This window comes from Sminthopsis crassicaudata, chromosome 1 (assembly GCF_048593235.1).
Source record: "Sminthopsis crassicaudata isolate SCR6 chromosome 1, ASM4859323v1, whole genome shotgun sequence".
In the NCBI taxonomy this organism is placed as follows: domain Eukaryota; kingdom Metazoa; phylum Chordata; class Mammalia; order Dasyuromorphia; family Dasyuridae; genus Sminthopsis; species Sminthopsis crassicaudata.
Window position 1 is genome coordinate 60,387,637 of NC_133617.1, and position 26,684 is coordinate 60,414,320.

At 40.3% G+C, this 26,684-nt stretch overlaps 1 protein-coding gene across 5 annotated transcripts in view; it reads right to left on the reverse strand.

Moving 5' to 3' along the window:
* Positions 1-775: 775 nt before the first annotated feature.
* Positions 776-26,684, reverse strand: part of LOC141564193 (cytochrome P450 4F11-like) — a 60,945-nt gene continuing 35,036 nt past the window's right edge. For 3 of the 5 annotated variants that reach the window (XM_074306369.1, XM_074306378.1, XM_074306387.1), the window contains 12 exons: positions 24,154-24,370; positions 15,695-15,839; positions 11,925-11,978; positions 11,506-11,633; positions 10,052-10,173; positions 4,595-4,865; positions 3,057-3,123; positions 2,615-2,744; positions 2,032-2,165; positions 1,733-1,797; positions 1,385-1,467; positions 776-1,100 (listed from right to left, as the gene is read on the reverse strand). In XM_074306369.1, the coding sequence (XP_074162470.1) occupies positions 938-1,100; positions 1,385-1,467; positions 1,733-1,797; positions 2,032-2,165; positions 2,615-2,744; positions 3,057-3,123; positions 4,595-4,865; positions 10,052-10,173; positions 11,506-11,633; positions 11,925-11,978; positions 15,695-15,839; positions 24,154-24,369 (1,578 nt within the window). In that variant the 5' untranslated portion in view covers position 24,370 and the 3' untranslated portion in view covers positions 776-937. Of the gene's footprint in view, positions 1,101-1,384; positions 1,468-1,732; positions 1,798-2,031; positions 2,166-2,614; positions 2,745-3,056; positions 3,124-4,594; positions 4,866-10,051; positions 10,174-11,505; positions 11,634-11,924; positions 11,979-15,694; positions 15,840-24,153; positions 24,371-24,672; positions 24,875-26,684 lie in introns of those variants that run through there. The other 2 variants (XM_074306396.1, XM_074306359.1) reach the window with 2 other exon arrangements.

The following is a 26,684-nucleotide window of genomic DNA, read 5'->3' on the forward strand; positions in this document are numbered from 1 at the left end:
TTCACTCAAAACTTAAAAAACAAAATATAAAAAGAAAAAATTTGCCATGTGCACAGCAGAACATAAAAAACCTTTCAAAATATAAAGTAATAAATTTCAAGAAAACTTATATAACACACCCTACATGTTGTGTGAAGAGCTGTCCATCTTTTCTTAACTTCCTCCAATCTGATTTTATACCTCCCTCCCACCTTTACATACTCGATATTGAAGCCAGATTAGATGACTAGGTCTTTTCCTGCACACCCTGGTCTGAATAATGTTATCTCTGACTTCCCATGTTTCTCATCTCCCTTTAAGGCACAGCTAAGTAGCACTTCCTTCATGAAGCTTTCTTTGACCATGCACTTTGAAGTGATTCCTGCATTCTCATTCCTGTGTTGATTATTTATTTTCTTCTATCACATTGCATAGTATTATAACAATTTGTCTACATGTCATACCCAACCCCTTTCAGTGCTTTTCACTACACTAAAAATAAACAACTCTGAAAGTTCGAAGAACCATGATCAATACCATGACTACTCACCTTTTATCCAAGGACATCCACTTTACCACGCTCTTGCATTGTCTGTTATAGTTTGTTTCTCCTTCAATAGTGATATCAGGTAGAAGGGATGTTAGTCTAAAAGATGTTTCAAAATAATTGTGGTTCCCTTTCCTTACCCCCACATTTCTATTTTCCTAATATTTATTTCTGGAACTCAGAAGTAGGGATTTTTATCTCCTCTCACCAACCTCTACCTTATACTATAAAGGTAAAAAGAAAGACCAATTTACAATGTGTAAAAGTGCTTTTATTCAGAAGATTCACAGCTAAGACAAAGGAAACTGAAGGGGCAGCCGATCTCTAAGCCTCCATATCCCACCTGAGGAAATGCCCATCCATCAGTCTTAGGGGGGGCTTCTGGGAGATGTATCTCAGTGGTAAAGAAGGCTACAGTGGCTCCACTTTCAACCATAGTCCACCCTCTGCCCTGAGGATAACTTCTGGCTTCCTTTGGGCCGGCTGTTCATCAGGGAGGATTCGGAATCGCAGGAGGGTGAGGGCCAGAACAACTTTCATTTCAGACATGGCAAAGTTCTGACCAATGCAGTTCCTGTTCAAGAGAGAGCATCTGCTAATCCCCAGCCTTATTCTGTCCTCCCCCCCAACACCACTCATGTGGATATGTATATGCATATGTGCATACACACACACACACACACACACACACACACACACACATACACACACACCACACACACTCGCTTCTGTATCTCCTAGGAACAGGGTTCCAGTCTCTCTCAGAGGTTTGGAGATAACCACAATGACCCAGAAAGGTGAGGACATTCCCTCAGGACTTCAAGAAGGGAAATGGGAAAGCAAGTACGATAGTCTCACCTGGGTCCAGCTGAGAAGGGCATAAATGCCAATGGTGATATCTTTTGGGAGTTATCGAAGTCAAAACGGTATGGGTCATAGACCTGAAAGAGAGAAACAGAACCAGGATGGTGGGAATACCTCAGGGCCATCCTTTGCAAACAGACTTCTACCAGGGAGACAGGAGACTACCTTTAAGGCAGCAGGCCATCCCCTGTGAGGAGATAAATGTAATCTCTTGTCTTCCTCTCTCTGCTCCCTAGAGGTAAATCTGGGCTTCTCCTGTGTTTGTTCTCAACAATGACTCAACCCTTGGCCATGAGTCTCCCTGACCCCTAAGTCTGGCCAGACAATGCAAAGAGTGGGTACCTCAGGATTGGGCCACACAGTTGGATTGTGGTGAACTCCAAAAATGCTGATCACACAAGTGTTCCCTGTTAATAAAGAAGAGACAAAGAGCCCAATGTGACTTGCAAATTCCATGTATTCACTTGTCAATGTTTCCCCTCAACTCCACTCCTCCCTCACCAACTTTCTAATATTATTCCTCAGCCACTTCTTGAAGAAAACCTGATATCTACTTTCTACTTTCTCCCACATTGCACTCCCAGATGCGGCCCCCGTCTTGCCTTCCCTTTACTGGGCCATACATCCTGGGTAAAGGATACCTTTGGGGATGATGCGCCCATCAGGTAGTTGAATGTCCTTGGTACACCGGCGACTAATAGCAATAACTGGTGGGTGCAGCCTCAGGCTCTCCTTGATGCACATAGTCAGAAAAGGCATCTGAGACAGGTCATCCCTGGAGAGAGCAGACCTGTCAGCTTTGGGGGAAAGTATCAGACACCACAGAGAGAAGGCAATGACAGGATCATTGGTATGGAAGCGCCAGAGTTGGGGATCAAGAGGAAGTTGGCAAGTCTGATAGAGATGCAATCAAAGAAGAAAGAGTAAGGAAGGCCAGGATGTGGGATGGAGTCTCTGGCACAGAAATCTCCCTCCCTTTTAGCCCCAGGTTGTATCTGGGAAGAGCTATCCAGAAAACCATTAAGTGGTAAGGAAGCCTTCCTGTCCATGCTAAGGGAGAGCTGTTTTAAAGGCAAGGGCTGTCATTTACAGAGACATAGGTCTAGCCAAGTCACTGTAGGCTTGGAGATGTTTCTTTTAACTGTAGCCAGAGTAGCCTAGGGGATGAGCTTCTCATCACCTCTCCTATAGGAGTCCTCCCAGTCTCACTCCCTCCACACTGACCATTCAATCTCCTCTGGCTGACGACCCTTCAGAAGCTCCTGTATTTCCTGACGACAGCGGTTCTGGTGTTCTTGGTGCTGGGCCAGATTATAAAGGGCCCAAGAGAGGCCACTTGCAGTTGTGTCATGCCCTGGAAAAAGGGAGAAAATTCCAGACAGGTGGTATGGAGGTAAGGGAGTGTCTATCAATGAACTATGGCTTGAGGAAGAACCTCACCACTGTAATGTCCTGTTGATCTCTCAATTATAATCCTTCTCTTCATTCTTAAATAAACACAGACTCTGAGGGGACAATTCCTTCTAGACTAATCATAGTCAAAACAGGAATTGCCAAAGCTGAGATCAGCAATAAGATATAGATGGACTTCTTAAGGGGAAATTCCCCCATCTAAATCCTCAGAACCCTTAAGTTCCAGACCCTCCCACTCCATCTACCCTTTTACCCTCAAACATGAAGGTGTCAGCTTCTGCCCGGATGTCCTTGTCTGATAGAGTATTCCCATCTTCATCCTGGAATAGCGCATATCTGTGGGTTCTTGGCTTTCTTTCCTCCCCATCAGTAGCTCTACTCAGGGGCCCCTAGTCAGCATCCCACTATCCCTAGGCACAACCAATAGTGTCACGTATCATACCTGGAATCCTTGAGACCTATCCCAGCTAAGCATAACATACCCCCATAGCCTTCTAAAGCACCCGAAACTGTCCTCCAGACTCCCACTGCACTTGTAGAACCACACCATGGGGTCACCTAATATGTGCAAAACCCTTAAACATAAAGGTTAGAGACTATTCTAAGGACTCAAATCAAATACTGCTGGAAGATACATCTAGAGAGTAGAAACTTTGAATTAGAAGGTACCTCTATCCAAAGCATGAATCCTTTCTGAAAACAAAGACTTATACCTAGTTATGGTATTCCCTGGAGATATCAGGATTCTTTGATAGGCATTCTTCTTCTTAATAAGTCTTGTCCCTTTCTCCTTAACACTCTTAATTCTCTCTCTCTCTCTCTCTCTCTCTCTCTCTCTCTCTCTCTCTCTCTCTCTCTCTCTCTCTCTCTCTCTCCCTCTTTCCCTCTCTCTCTGATTCTCTTTCTTTTCCTCTCTCTCTTCCTCTCTTTTTCTCTCTCTCATTCTCTCTTTTCCTCTTTCCCTCTCTCTCTCTCTCTTTGTCTCTCTGACTCTCCCTCTCTCTCTCTCTCTTTCTCTCTCTCTTTGTCTCTCTGACTCTCCCTCTCTCTCTCTCTCTCTTTCTCTCTCTCTTTGTCTCTCTGACTCTCCCTCTCTCTTTCTTTCTCTCTCTTTTCCTCTTTTTCTCTTTCTCTCTCTCTGACTCTCTCTCTTTCTCTCTCTTTTTTCCTCTCTCTGACTCTTTTTCTCTCTCTCTTTTCCTCTTTCTGTCTCTCATACATACACACACACACACACACACACAATTATCTTAGAAATCCTAGATATTTCCAGCATACCTAGACTCTCTTTTCATATACCTAAAAGTAGTCTTAATAGTACCCCTAGATAAATCTACAATGTAGGGAATTACCTTTGATATACCTAGAACCATAAAAATATTTATGAATATATCTAGAATCTTACTGATTACCCTGGTGTACCTAGAAATAACCCAAGGAATTACCTGGCTATACTTAGATCCTAGATTACTGCTTTCATGTACCTGAAACAGACTTAAGGTAACTATTTCACCCCACCCATGTGAGAGAAATAAAGGGATAATTCCCCAATAATCACTATTCTATGTAATTCGAGAAAACCTTGCATCTCTCAAGGATGCCTCTTCAGGAAGATAGCAAACATCAGGTCAGCCTCTGTTGAAACCTGCTCCATACCATGGAACCATAAATTTGTCTTTGGCAACCAATCCCTTTGTCTTCCCTTGACCATCCTCCCCCACCTCCCTATAGTCCCTCAGGACTTCAGAAGGTTCTCTCCCTTCCCCTTCTCCCTGTAACTCTGATATTCACCTTGGTCAGAAGCAGAACATCTATGAAATCCATGGTCTTTCCTTTGCCCTTATCCTTGAGGAAGGCCTCAGAACCTTGTTCAGCAAGGATTTGGCGCCGGTTCTGGATGACAGCATCTGTGAAGCTGTGCACCATGTGACAGGCCTTGGAGAAACACCTCCCCTGGCTGGTGAAGTAATATAAGCCATCCCAATAGAGGAGGGGCTGCAAGTTGCGTTTTGCCACAAGGGCACTTAACTCCAGGATGGCGGAGATATAGGCACTTGGCTTCCTGTACAAGGTATGGGAGCAGGGTCAGGTCTCAGGAAAGGAAAGAACCCTGAGAGAGCCCTGTACTTTCAGACTACACAGGATCAAACTAAGCTCCTTAATGTCACTCCTAAACAGCCCCTTCCCAACTTGCCTGACATGACCTCTTCCCAGTCTGTCACCCAGGCTCAAAACCTCCCTTGGCCACAGATCCTATCTGTTCTTTCTTTATAATATATACTCACAGAATCTCAGATGTCATGATTACTAACCTGTACCTAAATAAGAATATTCTCTACAATAATCTTAATGCTCCCCAGCATCTATTTGAAGACTTTCAGTGATGAAAAATGTGCCTCTTTCCAAAGAAGCAAATTCAATTTTTTGACAGTTCAAATTATTGGGAAGTGTTCTTTTTTTCTCTTATATCAAACCTTAAACAGCCTCATTATACCTTCCACTAATTAGCTCTAGTTTAGGCCTGTAAAGTAAATAATGATAAATCTAATCTTTCCTAAGATGGTTCAAATTGTGAACTCTGTAGGGTATGGTACCAGCATGATGTGGCACTCATATTTCCTTTCCCTCTGTAGCTGGGCTGGCTCCTTCACTGTAACCAGCACTCATATTGGTGGTCTTGGGATGGGAAGGAGGAAGATGGGAGGCAAGTCAAGGATGAGGGTAGGGGGAACTCAGTCCCAGAAGTACACCTGGCCATGGTCAACCATGCTGTTGCATTCACTCTGAGTTTCTTACCCATGTTTCCTATATATATAGTAACTCTAAAACATGAAACACTTACTAGCTGCAAAGACAAAAACAAAAAACAATCATAGCATTATTCAATAGAAAACAAGAATAATCAGAACACAAGAGTCTACCCATAATTCTGGCTCACACTCTCTTACTGGTTTACAAGGATGGGGAGACTGGACACAAATCTATAGAAACCTATCAGTGAGGTTTTCTATCAGTGAGAAAAGAGCAGGGAGACTCACGTCCAGGTATTAATGTCCTTTTTAAAGAATGATCTGTATTGCTGCCACCAGCTGGACAAAACTACTTCTATTATAGTCTTCTAGACTCTCCTGTGTGAATGAAGTCACTTCTCTGAAATTCCTGAGCCATGGAAGCAGCATTAAGCTTTTTCAATAAATAGCCCTGTTAATATTCTTTCCATGGTAAGTAGTTCCTACAAGTCTGGAATCTGTAGAGATTTAACGATCTATTCTATGGGCTATGGCAAGTTTCTATCTCCCCATATAGAAAGATCAGTATGGGGCAATGCAGTTGTGTTCCTAAGAGGTTTTCCCTGTCTCAAGCCAAAGATGGCATACCATAACAAGACAAGCCCAACAGATCTTTAAGCCATAGAGGATCCTCAAGTTTATAAATGAGGATAATGGCAGTGTCTTGTGCAAAGGGTTATTTCTGAGGATCTAATGAAATTATCTTAGTGAAATGCTTAGCACAGTGTCTGACACATAGTAATCACTTTATTCATGCTTATTCCCTTCTCAGGCCCATTACTCCTTCATGACTGAACTATGGCAGGTGCCTTCTAACAACTCTATTTCTAATTCATCCTGCACATCTCCTGTTCTCAAATTAATCTTTATAAAGAGCTTCTTCCCACGTATCAACCCCCTACACCAAGAGTTAGGATAATTCCCCACTAACTACAGGATAATTATTTAAATGATCTTTTTCTATAATGGAATTTACATGTTTTATTAAAAAAATTTAAAAATAGAAATTCAGACCTCTCTACAGCTTTCCTATTTCACAGGAGGAGCTGACTCTCCTTCATGCCAAATTCTAAAATTGAGCTCCACATCTTCTACATATGTCAGAGTCTGTTCCCCCTTTTAAATGTTTTTAATCCCTGCTCCCTCCCCTCCCCAAGTGCCCAGGCTTGAAAATTCAGGATTTTAATTCCTTCTTCTCCCTTACCCACATTATATTCATTCATCAAGTCCACCTGATTCTGCTTCCTCATTTCTTATCCCTGTCCCCTCACATTCTCAATACCCTAATTAAATTCTAATCTTTTTTTTCAACTGAATTACTGGATTATTAATTGGTCTTCTTCCTTCTAGGCTCTTATGTCTACTTCTTATGTTGAGATATAAATCTTTCCAATTCACAGGTATGACTATATTATTCCATCATTACAAAATCTCCAGAGGTGCCTCATTGCCTACAGAATATAATGCAAAATCTAGCCTGGAATTCTAGGACCTCCACAGTCTGCTTTAAACCTATCTATCCATTCTGGTTTCACATTCTCCCTTTGATATAACTAAGCTATTATTAACTAGTCTTAGATTTTGCACTCTCTTTCTGGACTGGAAATGGCTTTTCACGGACTTTCCAAGCTCACCATCTCAATTGAATTTTAATCTTTCCTTCAGGATTTCCTGTCAAAATGGTTACCTAAATGGGAGAAATACCACCCTGCTCCCAAATATCTACTGCAGGAATATCCTGAAGTTTACATCAAACCAAATAATAGTCAAGAAATCCAATGAGAAATTTTTTGACCATCAGGCTATATGAATAGTCATCCAGAAGCCTGTGGGTAATAGGAAAGGAAGCTCTTCCACCAAAGCAACTGCCAATGTGACCAAAGATAGGGCATATGTAGCCTATAAGATTCTATATCTAAAGGCAATGAAAGAAAGCCCTTTTTTCTCTGAACTCAAATAAATCCTCATCTAAAGCATATAACCTAGTCTTTTACTTCAGTTCAACTCTCACCAGATTGGCAGTTCTTCAAAATGCAATTTCTTCTTGCATCTATACCTAATATAACCTAGAGTGGAAACCTGAGCAAAAATATTTTGTTTTTTGATTGAGTACATTCATAGCTCAGGAGAGTAAAAAAAAAGACCTCCATAAGGCCTGATTGATCTTGCTACCTAGAGAAAATTGAGGAGAATCTAACTTCTGGGATTGTGAACCAAGTGGTATAAACCAGGACTTCTGAAAAAAAATTTCCACTTGAGACTCTTTTTCACCCCAAAAAATTTTACATGACCCTGGGCATGTAGACAAATAAAATAATATACAAATCAAATATTTATTGATAGAAATCATAATATTGTGAATCTACCTTAAATTATGAGACCTCATATGGGACCACAGTTTAAGAAACTGGAGAATAAACAGTATAATCCTAGTTCAGCAGGTGTGAGAATTGGAAAATAATTACTGTGGACCCTGCTCTGAGGGTGTAACTGGAATAAACATGCCTGTTGGAGATATTGTGGATTCAATTCTAGATGGCCTCAATAAAGCAAGCCATATTATTATTTTTTTTTTTGTTTCCCAATGCCTCAACACTGATGATTACTAACTGATCAAGGTGCTGGTTACTGGAGGTTGGGATAGTTCTGGCAATTTCTTACCAAAAGTGAAATTTGTTGCCTCAATCGATTCCTCCTTTCACTTGAACATTTGGAGGCCATGGTAGAATTATTAATTGACCACATTTCGATATGATTATGTCTCAAAATAGGAATACCCAAAGTAAGGGAGAGAGACGGCAGAATGACCAACTGGAGCAGTCAGAACACACATTTATTGAGTGAGTTCAGCATCTTATATGGATGGCAGTTTATGATGTTCCAAAATAATTTAATAGTAACATCAAAGATCACTGATCTCAGATCATTATAACGGATAAAATAATGAAAGTATTTGAAATATTGTGAAAATTGGCAGGATCTGATACAGAAACAATATGAGCACATGATGTTGGGGAAAATAGCTCTGGTAGACTTGTCTGATACAGGGTTGCCACAAACTTTCCATTTCTTTTAAAAATCAATATCTGCTAATAGAGCATAGTGCAATAAAACAAGGTATGCTTGTGATAGCTAAAGAAGCAGGTCATTCACTGCTGACATTTGAAAGCTGGTCAAATCATACTACCTAAACAGAGTTGACAAGTGCTTAGGGAGAACAGGAGATAGGTAGGACCTCAGAAAAGAGCAGCCCTACCACTGAAGTCATTCCTGTGTCCCTAAGTATCTCTTCTTTTGTATTGTTATGTATCCCAATTACACTTGCTTGTTCCCCAGGGATTAAGGGAATATTGTGTGCTGGACTAAACTGCCAAACTCCCAGGGTCTTGAGCTCAGAGGGCTTTCTAATACATCAGAACTTTCTTCTATGCTTCAAGGTCAGTATCCTCCTGCAGGATCTCCCACATTCTCCTATTCTTCCTCTTTCTAAGTCGTTCCCTCCCCCTCTGCATGGTGCAGGTGGGGCAGACGTTGGAGGATTGAGCCAGAAACCTCACAGTTTAGCTCCCTGCTCTGCCTCTCTCTTGCCTCTGTTTGACTTGGATGCACTTGTGCCCATTTCTGATAATTGGGTTCTTATCTTTTCCAAATGTCTGAATCATTAGTTTGGCTTCCTATCTAGGACAAAATTTTAACAACAATCATAATAATTATACATTTCTAAGGCACTATGAACTTCACAACACTCACAATAAACCTGTAATTCAGGTAAGGTATTCATTACTAGCTTCCTTTTACACATGAGGTGGTGAATAGTGGATAGATTGTGGGGCTTGGAGCCAAGGAGACCTGAGTTCAAATACAGCCCCAGACACTTTCTAGCTGGGTGACCCCAGGCAAGTCACTTAGCTCTGTTTGCCTCAGTTTCCTTCTTATCAAATAAGATGGAAAAGGAAATGGCAAATCACTCCAGTATCTTTGCCAAGAAAGTCCCAAATGGGACGACAAAGATGTGACTGAAAAATGACTGAGCTGATTTTCTTAAAACCTGGATTTGAATTCAGGATGCTTGATACCATCTGTACTTTCCAGGACCCCTGGGATGTAACTCGCCTCTGAGCCTATGGTGTTATCTTGTCTCTTTCCATTTCCTCCAGGATCTGCTCTCCTGACCCTGACCCACATCCCCTCTTAGGAAGTCCTCACCACTTGATGCTGAGAAAGTATACCAGGAATGAGGCTGGTGGGGTTTAGAATATTAAATATATACACAGATAGTCAGTTATAGGGCCTCCAGTTTCTGTGTTAGTTTTGATCTGCTCTTCTTCCTCTACCATTCTAAGTCTCATTCCTAACAGTAAACATTCTCTCTTAATAGAGTCCTCTCTTCCCCTGTACCCTGTGGCTATGTGCTTCTAGTTCCTGAGGCCTCAAAGTCAAGTGCTGAGCTGAGACTCACTCCTGACAGTGGCTGTTATGGCTGAAGACACATTTCTGCAAGCTGTCCAGGGTCATGAGGCTGATGTGCTCAAACACGTTCAAGCGGATGCTGCTCCCAACACATAAGTGCCGCCATTTCATCTGCCCAAGAAAAAAAAAATAAGTGTGAGTCTGGACTCCTCCCAGGAGCTAAACCTACATCCTGAGCCCCTGCAAAATGTCAGAAAAAGCAAGAGAAGGACCCGTTTTTGTCATGAGGGACCAAGTGGGGGCTACAGATCACATTTCACAGTTCTTCTTAGGATTAAAGGGAATCATTGACTAGCAGTCAGGAGAACTGAGATCCAATCTGAACTATGCTACTGGGTAAACTACTTTGTGTCATCTTATCCAATGACTTTATTTCTCTGGGTCTCAACTTCCTTCCTCATCTATACAAATAAGTATGATTAAAACTGACCTCTCTGCCTCATAGGATGTGGAGAGAAGATGAGGTCTTGGTTTAGAGACTGAGTTGATAAGTGAAGTGAGCAAAACCAAAAGAACATTGTACACAGTAACAACAAAATTATGTGATGATCAACTGGGATGGACTTGTCTCTTCTCAACAATGAGATAATTCAAGGCAATTCCAAAATATATAGGATGGAAAATGTCATCTGCATGCAAAGAGAGAACTATGGAGACTAAATATGGATCAAAGCATATTATTTTCATTTTTTTGTTAGTTTGCTTTTTCTTTCTCATTTTTTTGGTCTGATTTTTCTTGCACAACATGACTAATAAGAAATTATGTTTAAAAGGATTGCATATGTTCAACCTATATCAGATTGCTATATCAGATTGCTTATTGTCTTGGGGAGGGGGGATGTAAGTGGGGAGGAAGAAAATTTTGGAACACAAAACCTAACAAAAATGAATGTTGGAAAAGTTTCTCTCTGTGTATTTGGAAAAATAAAATACTGTTGAGGAAAAAAACTGAGTTGAAAGGGTAAGTACTGGAGAAGATTTATGATGATCATGGGCCCTGTAATCTCTCAGGTTAAATTCAGGGAAAGAGAATTGAGAAACATAACTAGCCATTTTTGCACCTGTAATATAAACCATAAATGATGCTTGAGGCAAGATGGACTAATTGTACCAATATCTGGGGCTTAGGAAAGATAAGGTGTATCTTGGGAGTGAGAGCATGGAGCAGGGTACAGCCAGACCTTACCCAAGCCTATCCTCATTGGTCTCCTTCTTTGACTGATTATTCTTGCTAACCAGGTCCTAAGCTCATTTCCTCTCTATAGAAACATAGCAGCAACCTCTCATTTCTTTTTTCTCCAGGAAAAAACCCTTGGTCACCTTGCTTTTGCCATAACCACCATCACACCTATTAAAGCACTATAACAGAGAATTCACTCCATCCAAGCTCCTGGCCTCCTGGGAGCTACTCTTCCCATCTACCCACAGCTTTTCCAGTCTTACATGCATGATGTCTGTGGACTTGTTGAAGATCTTTATGTAGGGTTTGAGGATGTCAAAGTGAAAAGCTGGGGTCAGCAAGCGCCGGTGTCGGTTCCATTTGTCTCCTTGGCTCAGAAGCAGCCCATCCCCTGGAAGAGAGATGGTAGGAGAAGCCATGTCCGGTCCAAAATAACAACTGCTCAGGGCTGTGATCCTGTACACAAATCTCACAGCATGCCCCTCCCCATCTAGGCCCCGGATCAATCCTTTACTTATCCCTATCCCTAAATCCCTTACCCACAACTACTAGCCCTCAAACACCATTCTATCCCCCCCTTGATCTATTAAATCTCAATCCTTTAGTTCAATGAGGTCCTTGGTGAGAAGAATCTTGAGCATTTTCCCTTCCCCTAGTGCTTCTGCCCCTGACTATCACTCACCCAACCAAGGCTCGAAGAATCCATAGAAAAGCTTGTCCTTGGGTGAGATGTTGGCTGTTGAGACATAAGTGTTATTTCAAGGTGTGGTGTAAAGACCATAGGGCGAAGGCAGGGAGAGCATGTGCCACAAAATAGCCAAGAGGGACGCCAAAGAAGGGGAACTCGGTCTCAGGCTGGTATGTTCGGGTCTGGAGCTTCCTTTCCTTTGCAATTACTCATTCCCAACACTAAAACAAATTCCTCTTAAGCTCAACAGAGAAAGGATAGAGAATGTGCGAGGAGAGCAGCAGAGATAAGACTGAAAAGTAAAGTAAGATTAGGTGAGAACAAGAGGAGGAATCTTGTTGTGAAGAATAACCATTCATAGCTTGATGTTCTATCTACCTGGACAAAACCCAAAGAAGGTCCCAAGCCCAATCTAAATAGTCAAGACGTAACCCATATCTGGCTTTTTTTTTTCTTAGACACCACCCAGATATAGGCCTGGGCATGGCCTCACAGATAATCAGAAAGTAAAGCTTATTCTGCAATATTTCCCATATTTCTGCATGTCTGTCTGAAGAACTCCTGATTATTCTCCCAATTACGTTTGACTTCTCCACTGTGCTTCTCATGCTGCAACCTCCCTTACCCCCTGTGACTTTCCCATTTTCTAATATCCTTCCACTTTCTCCCATGAATCTGGAGTCTCCATTTTGAAGAGGAACCTAGGCCTGTCATCCTTCAGTCCTCTCCTGGCTTGGCTTCTGAATCTCCCCTCCCTCATCTTTCTCTACCCTTTTCCCCCATTAAAATGTCATCTCCTTAAAGGCACGAATGATGTTTTTGGGGTCATTGGGGGGTTTTGCTTGTATTTTTATCTTCTCTTAGTATATTTGTTGTCATAGAGTATGGAGGAGCAATTTGTTAGACCCTCGCTGTGATGGGCACTAAGGATACAAATATAAAAACAAAATGTTTCTTGAACTTGCAATACTTAAATCTTATTGGGAGGCAGGGAGTGGAGGCAGAGATTAGATCGTGAGAGCCATATGTACAAAATTATACATACATATGTATAACATACATATATGCATATACATATGGGGATATTTGATTATGATGTTCTATGATTCATGGCCACATGGCATCACCAGTATAATATTGTTAGAGAGAGAGACAGAGAGAGAGACAGAGAGAGAGACAGAGAGAGAGAGAGAGAGAGAGAGAGAGAGAGAGAGAGAGAGACAGAGAGAGACAGAGAGAGACAGAGAGAGACAGAGAGAGACAGAGAGAGGCAGAGAGAGACAGAGAGAGACAGAGAGAGACAGAGAGAGACAGAGAGAAAGAGAGAGACAGAGAGAGACAGAGAGAGACAGAGAGAGAGACAGAGAGAGACAGAGAGAGACAGAGAGAGACAGAGAGAGACAGAGAGAGAGACAGAGAGAGAGAGACAGAGAGAGACAGAGAGAGACAGAGAGAGACAGAGAGAAAGAGAGAGACAGAGAGACAGAGAGACAGAGACAGAGACAGAGACAGAGAGAGAGAGAGAGAGACAGAGAGGAAGAAGAGAGAGAGAGACAGAGACAGAGAGAGAAAGAGAGGAAGAGAGGAAGAAGAGAGAGAGAAAGAGAGAGAGAGAAGAGAGGAAGAAGAGAGAGAGAGACAGAGAGAAAGAGAGAGAGACAGAGACAGAGAGAGAGACAGAGAGAGATAGAGAGAGACAGAGAGACAGAGAGAGAGAGAGACAGAGAGAAAGAGAGGAAGAGAGTAAGAAGAGAGAGAGAAAGAGAGAGAGACAGAGAGAGAGAGAGAAAGAGAGGAAGAGAAAAAGAGAGAAGAGAGGAAAAAGAGAGAGAGAAAGAGAGAGAGACACAGAGAGAGAGAAAGAGAGGAAGAGAAAAGAGAGGAAGAGAGGAAGGAGAGAGAGAGAGAGAGAGAGAGAGAGAGAGAGAGAGAAAGAGAGAGAGAGAGAGAGAGAGAGAGACAGAGAGAGAGAGACAGAGAGAGAGAGAGCGAGACAGAGACAGACAGACAGGAGACAGAGAGAGAGAGAGACAGAGAGAGAGAGACAGAGAGAGAGAGAGACAGAGAGAGAGAGAGAGAGAGAAAGAGAGAGAGAGAGAGAGAGAGAAAGAGAGAGAGAGAGAGAGAGAGAGAGAGAGAGAGAGAGAGAGAGAGAGAGAGAGAGAGAGAGAGAGAGAGAGAGAGATGAGTTTTGGTTTCAGGGGGAAATCTGGAATCTTTGAAAACTCTTCACAATTTACCAAAAGTAATGCAAATTTCTCTTTTGCTTTTTTTTTAATTATATTGACTTCCCATTCACAACTTAAACTCCCAGAGAAGCTAAACCAGGCTATCGGGATGACTGTGTTTGGTGCCTAGTCCAGGGGTTAGGAACCAAAGATCAGGGAGGAACACTCAAGGCTCTGAACTATAAAACTGTCTGTCTGGTATTCAAAGCCCTTCCCAATCTGTCCTCCATCACCTTGTGTTTGCTTTTTCCTGACTCTTGTCCTTGTAACCTGCAGTTCATTGACATTGGTCTTCTTGCTATTCTTTGGACAAGACACTCCATCTCTTAATTTCAGACCTTTACTTTGGCTAATAACCCATCTCTGAGATGCTCTCCCTCTCATTTCACTTTGGGGCTTCACTGGCTTTCTCCCAAGTCTCAGATCAATTCTTACCTTCTACAGGAAGTCTTTCCCAAGCCATTTAATTCTAGTGCTTTCCCTGGCTCATTGGTTCAGTTATTATAGATTTTAGATACATCTATAAGTAGAGATAGACATAGAGATGGATATAGATAAGGATATAAATAGATATAGAAAGAGATGGATATAGATATAAATATGGATCTAGATAGAGGTATAGATAGAGATAGATACAGATGCAGATATATATAGATATGGATGTAGATATGAATATAGAGATAGAAATAAATATAGATAAAGATATATCTATGGATATAGAGAGATATAGGACATTGGTATAAATAGCGATATGTATGTAGATAATTAGAGATGTGAATATGAAATGAACATAGCTATAGGGATGGATATGAATATAGATAGATGTAGATACAGAGATTGATATGGATATAGATACGGAGATGGATATACATAGATATAGATATAGATGTGGGTATAAATAGAGATATAGACATAGATACGGACATGGACATAGACATAGACATAAATATATAACAGGAACTGTCTTTCACTTTTCTTTATGACCTCAATACATAGTACACTGCCTGGCACATAGTAGGTGCTTGATAAATGTTACTGATTCCTGACTTTCTTCTGCATCTTGGTCATTCCTAACATTGATTTCCTCATCACTGTTTTCCTTCCTCCTTTCAACTTTTCTCTCACTTCTAACTCTTAACTTCAGTTTTTCTTTTCTGTTCACTCCCTCCTTCTTTGTCCCTCCTTTATTTCTCCTACCATTCTCTTCCTTTTCTTCTATTCCATCATATTTCCATTCCTCAATCCTTTCCTATTCTTTTGACATTTCATAACTTTTATTGCACCCTATCCCAAGAAGAAAGTAAGTCCTTGAAGGCAACAACTATTAATTTTTTCATTGTACAATATATTCTATAGTATATATATATATATATATATATATACATATATATATATATATATATATATATACATATATATATGTTATATTATATTGTATATGTATACAATATAATATATCAGGGGAGGATTAATGAACAGCTGAGGGGCAGGCAGGGATAAATATTGCCACAGTAATCACGACTCGAGTTTCTATACCTGAAGCTGATGTGAGAGGCCTGATGTAATCCGGGTGGCAGATTAAAACTACAGGGTGCAAGGGTCCACTCCACAATAGAAAAACTTCCCTGAAAGTAGTCACAAGTTCACAAATACGCTGTATACCTTCCTCAGAGGGTTGGATCTGTAAGTAATGCAACAGAAAGTCAGTACTTTCAAACAGTCTTTAAGGAAAGGCCAGACTTCTCACAGTCATGAAAAGGCTGAATGCAGAAGCATGGGCTTCTCTGAGAGCCAACATGAGAGGATGCATGACATCATAGAGTTCGAGCCTGATACAAAATCTCAGAGTTGTAGGAATCCCAGAGACTATCTAATCTAACATACATCCAAACAACATACTCAATAAGTGATCCTTGTGTTTATCCTTAAAGATCTCCAGTGAGGGAAAAGCATCTACTTTCTTCAGAAAGTTCACCCCACTTTGAAGGGTAGACGGTAGACAGGAAGTTTTTCCTAACTTCAAGCCTAAATCAGTCTCCCTATATTTTCTATCCCTTATTCATACTTCTTCCCGCTGTGGTCAAGTGAGACAATTCTAATCTCTCTTCCATAGTTTCCACACCATGGGATGATCAGTTGTGAATGACTTTGCTATTCTCAGTTAAACAATGATCCAAGACTGCTATGAAGGACTTATGATGAAAAATACAGATTGAAACATACTTTTTAAAAAAACTTAATTTTTCTTGAGGGTTTTTGGGGGGAGGGAAAATCTATGTTTTCTTTCACAACATGACTTTTATGGAAATATTTTGCATAACTTCACATGTGCCCTCTCAATGAGGATGGGGTGAAGAGGGAGGGAAGGAGAGAACTTGAGACTACATGTAACTGAGAGAAAATATTAAATACAAATACATGATTTTCATCTTGTGACAGCCAATCAATAATTGAAGACAGAAACTCTCAGATCAAATAAAAATCTTTGCACCCAATTCTTCAGATAAACATATTAATATTTGAGCTATATAGAGAATCTACACAGATATGTGGGACAAAGAGCTATTCCTCCAATAAAAACTGGTCAAAAGATGCCAAGAATTTTGAGAAGAAATAAAGATGATTAAAAATATATGAAAAATTCTCCAAATCACTAATCATAAGAAAAATGCAAATGTAAAATTGTAATTTTAAATTTGTAAATTTGTAATTGTAAATGCAAATGTAAAAAAAAAAAAAAAAAAACACAGCTAAAGTACCCATCCTGCCCAGACACCTCATTTGGAGATCTCATTAAACATTACCCTGTGAGGAAAGATGGATACCCTGGGCAAGCCTGGACTTTGGAACTGCCTTTTTTGTATTTGTGTTCTCATTGTCTTAGGAGAATAGGCATCAATACCTAGATGAATATGTCTCACTCTATCCTGAAAAACTATCCTCTGAGTTCCAGAGGTTCAGAAGTTCTGAATCCCTTGATTAGAGTTGATTGGTGGCATGTGGTGGGAAGGAGAGAGAGGGAAAGAAAGAGAACTCTCCAACAGGTTGGACATAAAGAGTTCTTTTTCAGGAAAATGATAAATATTGGAGGGGATGTGGGAAAATCGGCACACTGTTGCATTATTGGTGGTGAACATGTGATGGAATCCAAGCAGGAACTTCTAAAGGAGGAATCTTCCTCTGCCAATGCAAACAGCAATTTATATCTGGGAATGCCTGGGGTTCTGAGAGATAAAGAGACTGTGAGCTGGTGAGAACTGTTTTACGGGGTCCCTGATCACAGCCCTGAGGAAGCATGAATGCTAAGATTCAGCTGACAGTTCGCAGATCCCTGGCTACTTGCTTGGTATGGCATGGTTAGAGTTAAGTTTCCTAGGTCGCTGGACTCATTTCTCATTGCTTATTAGACAAAGAAAAAATACCCTGATTTTACTAATCCAGACTAACCTCACTGCCTTCAACTACTGGATTGGAGAGGGGGAGAAGGGGGAAAAGTGGTGCAGCTTGTAGAATCTTTTGAAGCTAGTGACCTCATCCTCCCACCCATCCATGGCTGCCCATCTGAGTGCAATAGTGCCTCTCTTCAGAAATAGCTCCCTTCTCTTTTGTCCTACAGAGACTTGTCAGCATCACATAGCAAGTATGTATCAGAGGTGAATCTTGAACACAGGTTCCTCTCTCTATTATGAGTCCTTTCTGTCTCATATTATGAAGGATTTTACATGTTAAATGAGAATTTAGGGGCAGCTAGGGGGCGCAGTGGATAGAGCACCAGCCCTGAATTCAGGAGGACCCAAGTTCAAATCTGGTCTCAGACACATAACACTTCCTGGCTGTGTGACCCTGGGCAAGTCACTTAACCCCCGCCTCAGGAAAAAAAAAAATGAGAATTTATCTTTTATTCTAGGAGCAATGAGAAACGATATGAAGTGAACTGTGAAAACTGTCTCATAAGATGGAGGCAGTGTTCTAAAAACTGACTGAAGGGCCCCCCCAATGGAAGCCCAGGGCCAGGTTTCTTTCTCTGGAAATTACATGGTTACAAGGAGAGGGACCTCTTCTTTGTGAGACTAAGTTGGGGCCACCTTGGCATTGAAACTCCCATATAAGATAATTTAGTAATCCTAAAGACATAATTGGGTTGAAAGTTTTTTTCTTATTTATGACGTAGAATGTGAGGTCATTTTTCCTGGTTACTCAGGGCAAAGACCCAGCCTATAGGGAGTGTTAGTTAGCTCAGGCCCCTATACAATTCTTGTCTGTTAAAGGGCCTTGCCTCTCCTAGCCTAACTGCTTGTTGGGAGGGAGACACCCTTTCTCAAGAGATCATAATAAAATTCCTTTCTGCTTTTGCCTTGAGAAGTCTCCTTAACTTATTTGATTTATTTGAGCCGATGCTCTTGTCTCACACAGATACAATGAGAAATAAAAGTCCAATATTAAGTCTAACCATGTTGCTCTCCTATTCAATAAACAGCAATAGCTCCTTATTACCTCTCTTTGGCTTATAAAACTGTTTACAACTAGACTCCAACTTGCATTTCCACCCAAGGTGCACATTACTTCTTACTACCCACTATACAGACTAATCAAAGTAGCTTTCTTATTGTTCCTCATACATTTCATGGTTTGTTTTTTTGTTTTATTTTTTTTCTGAGGTTGGGGTTACGTGACTTGCCCAGGGTCACACAGCTAGGACGTGTTAAGTGTCTGAGATCAGATTTGAACTGGGGTCCTCCTGAATCCGGGGCTGGTGCTCCGTCACTGCGCCCCCTAGCTGCCCCTCCTCATACATCTCATACACCCTCTCCTCATCTCACCTTCTTAAAATCTTCAGCTTCCTTCAAAGTTCTGCTTGTGTCACCTTCTACCTGAAATTTTTCCTGTTCTCCCTCCCCCTCAGCTGCTGTGTATGTGTAAATATATGCATGTATTTGCCTGTATCTTACTCGTGTCTGTTGTCTTGACTGAGGTAGGCAGATGCACAGAAGATAGACACACTGGACCTGGAGTTAGAAGGACTAAATTTCAAAGCCTGCCTCACACACTTGCTAGCTATGTAGCCTTGACAAGTCACTTAAGTCATTTAAACTCCTTTTTTCCTCAGTTTTCTCAGCTGTATAATGAGGATTGTAATAGCATCTACCTCTTAAGATTGTTGTGAGAATAGAATGAAATTTTATTTGTAAAGTACTTAGCATCTGGCAAAAAAATAAGAGCTATACAAATGCTAATTATTATTATTATTGCCTGTTAATATGTAAGCTCCTTAGGGGAGTATTTCATTTTGGTTTTTGCATCCCCAGTGGCTGACATAGTGACTTAAACAAGCACTTTACAAATTCTTATTAATAGATTCAAGATAAGGAAGAGTTCTGCCAGGAAAGTAATAGAAGAGATAAAGAGAGGAGGGGGAAATAGGAAATAGGACTACGAAATTCAGGAAACTAGCTCGAGTTTCAGAACAATCACAGGAAGGAACCTGAGGAGACCACCTTCGTACCTTAACATGCCCTTGTGATAACTTAACCTATTTATGATTTGACTTTATGGAATCTTAAATTTTTGGACTCGGGACATTAGAGGCGGAAGCAATGCAGTATGTTGCAGCTAGAAGAAAGCTTAGAACGGCCAACGTGGACATTCAGAAGTGAAAAGGACCTTGGAATATCAACTATCGGAAATGGACCAGTCCTTAGTCAATCAGTCAATGAATATGTAATAAGTGCTATAAGCACATTGAACAGGTATCACTTGGTGATAGAAATATCTTAGGACATAAAAGAAATGAAATCAGAGCGGGAAGGAACTGAGACAAGAGACTATTGGAGCTAAAAAAAAATTCTAATCTATATATAGGAGAATATATCTGCCACTCATTGAGCGGTCACAGGGATTGAGAAGAGAGGTTAAGTCAAGAATTAGGGTTCTTCAGTTTGCCAACATTCAACAGACTGGCACAGAAGAGTAGAGATTTGAATTCAGGGAGGCTGGTCTGCAGCTCAAAAGGAGCCATGAGCAGGAGCATCTGCAGACTGGCCATTCTATGCATGCCCTCCCTGCCCCTACCCTGCCCGGATTCAGATGTTAAGGGTTGGGTCACAGTGCCCCCTGCTGGCTTGACTCCCCAAATTCCTGGTTTTATTTTGGCTTAAAGGAAGGTTGTTATTTTATTAACGTTGTTATTATGCCTTTTACAAATGAGGAAAGTGGATCATAGAAGGTGCAACTAATCCAGGTTAACACAACCAGTATATGTCAGTGCCTAAGCCAAGAGGAAGACTGCAACCAGGTGGGGGAGATGAAGTTAATCCAACGGGGGCGGAACAGAAAACTTGTTTTCCCAAACTTAAAAGTAGGAAGAGAGAAATGGAAAAAAGCCAGGAGTGGAAAGAGATTCTTATCGGTCTATAATAAACAAAAGGAAAGTGGAAACATGTTCATTTTAGCCAACAGTTGCTTAGAATATTTCTAATTGTTATTTTTGTATTCTAAACAATCACTTTCTATAGCAATTAAATGCTTTTGCTGATCCCATGCTGTTCTTTGCTTAGGTTCCTGTTAAGCAAATATTAAGCATAATATTTCGTGTTGATTTTTTTAGAGATTTACATTTCCACACACATTTCCACATTATCATCAATAATTCATCAATTCGATGAATTTCCTTGTAGTTTTCCAGATTATAATGAATCCATAGCTGTTCATTCTGTCTAGCTCTTGTCCATGTCCTCCTCTAAGTTTGCCCCAGGCCAGCTTTCCTTCCTTTCTCTTGACATTGAAGAGATACATAGACAATCTATGTCTTACTCTTTCCACATGGCTCTCTCGTTCTTTTCTATCATAAATTCCTTCTGCAGAATCATTTTCTCCAGATCTCTTTCATAGTTTGTTTTGTAATATTTTGTAGCTTTATCATACTCACTGTGTACCTCTCTATTAGCCTCAGAATGATACTAGTATTCCACAACTCACAGCCACATATGAGTAAGTGCAATTTCCCAAAGACAATACAATCTGCTCACATCCTACTGCTTAATTCCAGATCTAAATCATTATTTATGTGCAATGTCTGTCAAAGATATAGTTATACATTAGATAGATATAAATATATACACATATATTCATTCATACACACATATACACACATATAAACATATAAGCTCATTAGGTTGTCCTCTAACTGCATGTTTTATTCTGGACATTAGGCATCTTCATCCATTTTATTTTTCCCATGTTGAATGGTTGGGCCAAATCTTTTAAAGATTAAGCATCCTGTCATCTACAAATAGTAGCATCTAGAGGATAAGGCAAATAATAGCATCTTTAAGAGATCACTCTTTAACTTGGATCTCCACCATGTTTATGCAGTTTTTTTTTGTTTTGTTTTTTGTTTTTTGTTTTTTTTTGGTTGTTGTTTTTGTTGTTTTTTGTTTTTGTTTTTGTTTTGTTTTGTTTTGTTTTTGCTGAGGCTGTTGGAGTTAAGTGACTTGCCCAGGGTCACACAGCTAGGAAGTGTTAAGTCTCTGAAACCAGATTTGAACTCGTGTCCTCTTGACTTCAGGGCTGGTGCTCCATCCACTGCCCCACCTGGCTGCCCCTAATCAGTTTTTATAAGCACATGTCTCAGTTACAATAATTTCAAACAGGAACATAATTTATGGAAACCAGTTGCCATAAAAAGGAGAACAAAGACTATAAAAAGCACCTTAGTCCTCAAACACTTCATTTATTTGCAAGATAGATAGATAAGAGAGCCATGGATAACAGGTTTAGAAAATAAGCTTGTCTATAAAATTTTACTGCATGGTAAAAGTTTATAAATAATCTCATATTATGAAACAGAGAGAAATAGTAGAGGTAAAATGAGTTTAAAGAAAGTTTGGCAAAAAGCCCAACTAAACAAAATCATTCCAGAACATTTAAAGAAAAACTGCAAAGAAAATAATAGTCAGAAGAAATATGGGAAAGATTTGGAAAGAATTTTAGAGGGAAAACTCTTTTCACATGAAGAACAGAGTTTCCACACTTGGATCTTAGTATAGGAATCCTAGATATGTTTATACAAGAGATAGACATAGTACTATTTAAAAAAAGAAAAAAAAGGAGAGAATAAAAACAGTGGGTGTTATATAAGACAAGTGGGTGGTGGAGTGGATAGTTTTGAATGTAGAGTCAGGAAGAGGTGAATTTAACTACAGCCTCAACACTTAGTACCTGTGTAACTCTGGAAAAATCATTTTGTTCATCTATAAAATGGAAATTTATAAAATACCTCTCAGAGTTTTTATAAGGATCAAAAGACTAGCACATGCAAAATGCTTTCAAACCTTAAAAAGATATATATTTAATATTATTATTATTAAACTGTCCTCATAATCATGAATCTAAATCTTTTCAAGAATCATGTTGGCCACTTCATTGGCAGCACCTGAACAGAACATAAAAACTAAGGCAGGTACCAGAGAATGAATACAAAAGAATGTCTGTAAGAATAGTATCAGGAATACAAGCTCAGAATGAGCTGAGAATCAAACTGGCACTAAATGCTTAAAAAAAAAAAAAAAAACCCTTAAGGGTTTTTTTTTTGCTGTGTTGGAAAGAAAAAGATCAAAAAAGGGACAGTTAGCAGCAATAATAGCAGCAGCAACAGTAGCAACAGAGGCAGTACTAGTAAGGTGGTGAATGATGTAAATTTTAACCTGTCCATCCTGTCTCCATTGCCACACAAAGGGAGGCCAAATTTCTGGGACTGTCTTGTCAGCATTATTAAGGGATATCCACCTCACTATATCAGGTAAGGGATTCCCTCTCCCCCTTCCCTGTATAGGTGCACATAGGGGCACATTCTCACCCTACAAACAACCTTTATGACAAAGGCAATCTCATTATCTTGTATTACGATGCCCCACTTCCTCCTGCCTCATCAGATAGTTGTTGATGGAGACATAATGTATAAGGGAGTTTGTTCTTAACTAGGATCCTACCTAATTCCTCCCTCTTTACATCTCCCCTTACTTCCCCTCACCCTCTTCCCTTAAATAGCCCCTTCACGCACAGCCCATTGCTAAATCATTTTAATTTTGCCTTGAGCCTTTTCACATCAATAAAAGGCCCTTGTGACTATGATACGGTCTGATATGAATTCTTCTAATTTGCTCTCCCACAACCTGCTTCTTTTTCAGTAGTAGCAGTAGTGGTAGTAGTAGTAGTAGTAGTAGTAGTAGTAGTAGTAGTAGTAGTAGTAGTAGTAGTAGTAGTAGTAGTAGTAGTGGTAGTGGTAGTAGTAGTAAACAGCAACAGCAAAGGTAGTGGTGGTAGTAGTAATAGCAGTAGTTGTACAAGGAATGATAAATAGACTGCATAACACACTATAAGAGTATCAACTGAAAGAACTTGGTATGACCACTCTGAAGCAAAAAAGACTTTGGAAAAAATGAGACCCATCTGGATAGATAGAAGAAATGGGCCCTAGTTCTCCTGCCTCCCACAGAGCCCTAGTTTTGACTAGGAGTAATCAAATGAAGCTGCAGAAAGACTAATTAAGGTTTGGTGTAAGGAATATCTTCCTAACCATTAGAGCTGTCAAAGAGTAAAAAGGGTTCCTTGCTTTAGGAAGTAGTGAGTTCACTGTCACTAAGAATCTTCCATTGATATTTAGATGACTATTTGTTAAGAATAATGTAGCATGGATTCTCCCTCAAATTAGATACCTTCTGAGGTCCATTCCAACTCTGAAATTCTGTGATTCTCTGAGTGACATTGGTACAGATCAGATGATTTTTTTTTCTTTTTTCAGCTGCTCAAACTCCCCATTCTAGGCTCAAATGTTCAGTTCTCTTTATCACCTCATGTTCTTGGCCCTTTAGATTCTATGTATCTCCAGTCCTCCCCTGCCTTCTTCCCAATGATAAACCCAGACCCCTTACCCACTGAAACCCACCTTTGAGTGCCCCACCCCTACCCTAAACTTCAGCCCAAATATCTCTACTCACCAGTCCCGCATGGCCACTAAACCAGTTCCTTAAGGGGGGTTCAGGGAAGCATCGAAGCTGTCGGCAGTTGGCATGGAATTGGTAGAAACAGCTCAGTACTTTGCACAGGATCCAGGTCGTGAACGCCAGGAAGATCAAGAAGAAGGCTGAAGAAACGCTACACTCTAATTCTGGCAGGCCCAGCTGATGAGACAGCCACTCAGAACCCAGAAGCATCCTGTCATGGGAGAAATAGGGGAAAGCAGAGGGGAAAGAGGAATCATAGTCAGACATAAGGTAAAAGGTACGGGGGAAGCCGTGGAGCAGAGAAATAGAGGAAAACATGAGGAAAGAGATATAGGAGACAGAAGGAAAAAGGGGGGCAAACAGAAAGGGAAACATACAGGAAGGGAGCAGAGGGGGAAATGACAAGGTTTGGAAAACCAAAAAGGGAAGGAGGAGTCAGGTAAAGATGTCAGGGAGTAATGGGACATGAAGAAATGAGGAAAACTAGGGGTTGTTGCTCTGATGGTCTCTCACCCACTCTGGGTCTCCCTGTCCTGAAAGGAACCATGCTGGAGCAAGCATATTCTTGCCCCCATATTCTTGGAGGCAAAAGTGAATTACAGAGAGGGAAGGGATTGTCTTGAGTCCCTAGGACTAATAGAACAATATGCCCCTAGGTTTCAGATTTCTATCAGCCTCTTGCAAGCCTGACTGTTAGTGCTGGGATTCAGGATCCTTTAACAATGAACAGCTATAACAATGGAGCTGTCTCATGTTACCTCCTTATACTTCCCTCTCTTGAGGTTGGGCCTCTCTCTGGCCTGATTCCTAAACCCAGAATCCCAAGTTTCTAAAGGGAAAAGGGATGTATCTCCCTGGACAAGGATTCCCTCACCATCCCCTTTGCTAGCTTAGCAGCTGGGTGGTGCAATGGATAGAGTACTGGGCCTAGTATCAGAAAGATATGAATTAAACTCTAACCTGTTAGCTGGCTGACCCCAGACAAGTCACTTAACAAGTCATTCATCCTTTGTTTATTTCAGCTTTCTCTACTCAAGTGTAGAGAACTTAAGTGCCTGGTACTTATGTACGTGATAATTCCTATAACCTTCCTTTCCACATATCTTCTCCAGTCCCCTGACCAGCTTCCAATGTTTGTAAAAGAAAAGCGCTCCCCTTCGGCAGCTAGATGGCAAAGTGGATAAAGCACTGATGCAGAAGTCAAAAGGACCTGAGTTCAAATTCAGCCTCATTTAACATTTGCTACCTATGTGACTCTGGAAAAGTCACCTAACCCCAATTAATTCAAAAATAAATAAATAAGCATCCTCACCATAGAAAAATATCTTGGAAAAAAAAAGTTCCCACAAAATCATGGCTCCCCCAACCCATTTCTGACTTTTATCCTATATACCCAACATCATGGTCTGACATATAATTTTCATCTTTCCTCTTCTAAGACCAGGTCTCTTCCTAGAGAAAGAAAAGGAAGCCCCAGCATGGATAATTCTTGATGGAACAGTATCATCTGTGCTCCACATATTTCCTTTCCACAAATTAAGAAGGGAAAAAGAAAGGATGGCAAGGTTTCTGGCTGCATATAACTCGTTTTTTGACAGGTTTGCAGTGGTAGATGATGAAGTCCCCTAATTGACTACTTGCTCAGAAAGAACTGATGATTAAGTATATATCCACAAGAGATGAACCATCCTGCACTTCCCTCTTCTTTTCTGTTTTCAAGCAGAGTACTTATCACATAGTAAAAATACTTAATAAAGTTTTATTGACTATTTAGAGAATCAAGTCAGAGAAACCTTATCTTCCAGCCTCCATGTGACTGAAAAAAAAATGCCCTAATTAGGCAAGCTTGTGGGACCCTTGACTGTCTTTGAACTTCATGTGTTTTTTCTTTTCTCATCTTTAATAAACAAGAATCTGGCATTGTATTTAATTCTGTGAATTTAAAATGTTCCAACATTGTAAGTTGGTGCCTAAAGGAGATAGGAAAAAGTCTCCATTGGGATGTCTACCAGAAAGAAGGTATGAATGAAGAGCTGTTTGGATAATGCCCAGCAAAGTTAGAAGTAAACTGTCTAATTAGCCATTCTAGAAACTTATATGTGTTCTAATGATCGTTAATAATAATTGTAATTATATTATATTAATTATAATAAAAATTAATAATGATCAATAATATCATCCTTTCTGCCAATCAAGCCAATAGTTATGTTATTAACTGTCCTATTAATGCATGATTGTGAGCTTTTTCTGTTTAGTGTTTTTTCTGGTACATGTGAATAAAAATCAAAATAGTAGATAAAGAACCAATCTTGAAACCAAGAAGACTTGTGTTCAAGTCTGACACGTTAGTTGTATGACTTTAGGTAAGTCATTAAATTTCAAAATGATCTGAGCAATTCTCTGAGACTAAAAGTTTCAGAAGAGATGCCAATCTGTATTTGTTGAGGCATTTTCCTCACCCAAAAGTTCTTTCTGCCAATTAAATCACTTATCTAGTTCTTTTCCCTATGAATAAATTGTCTATC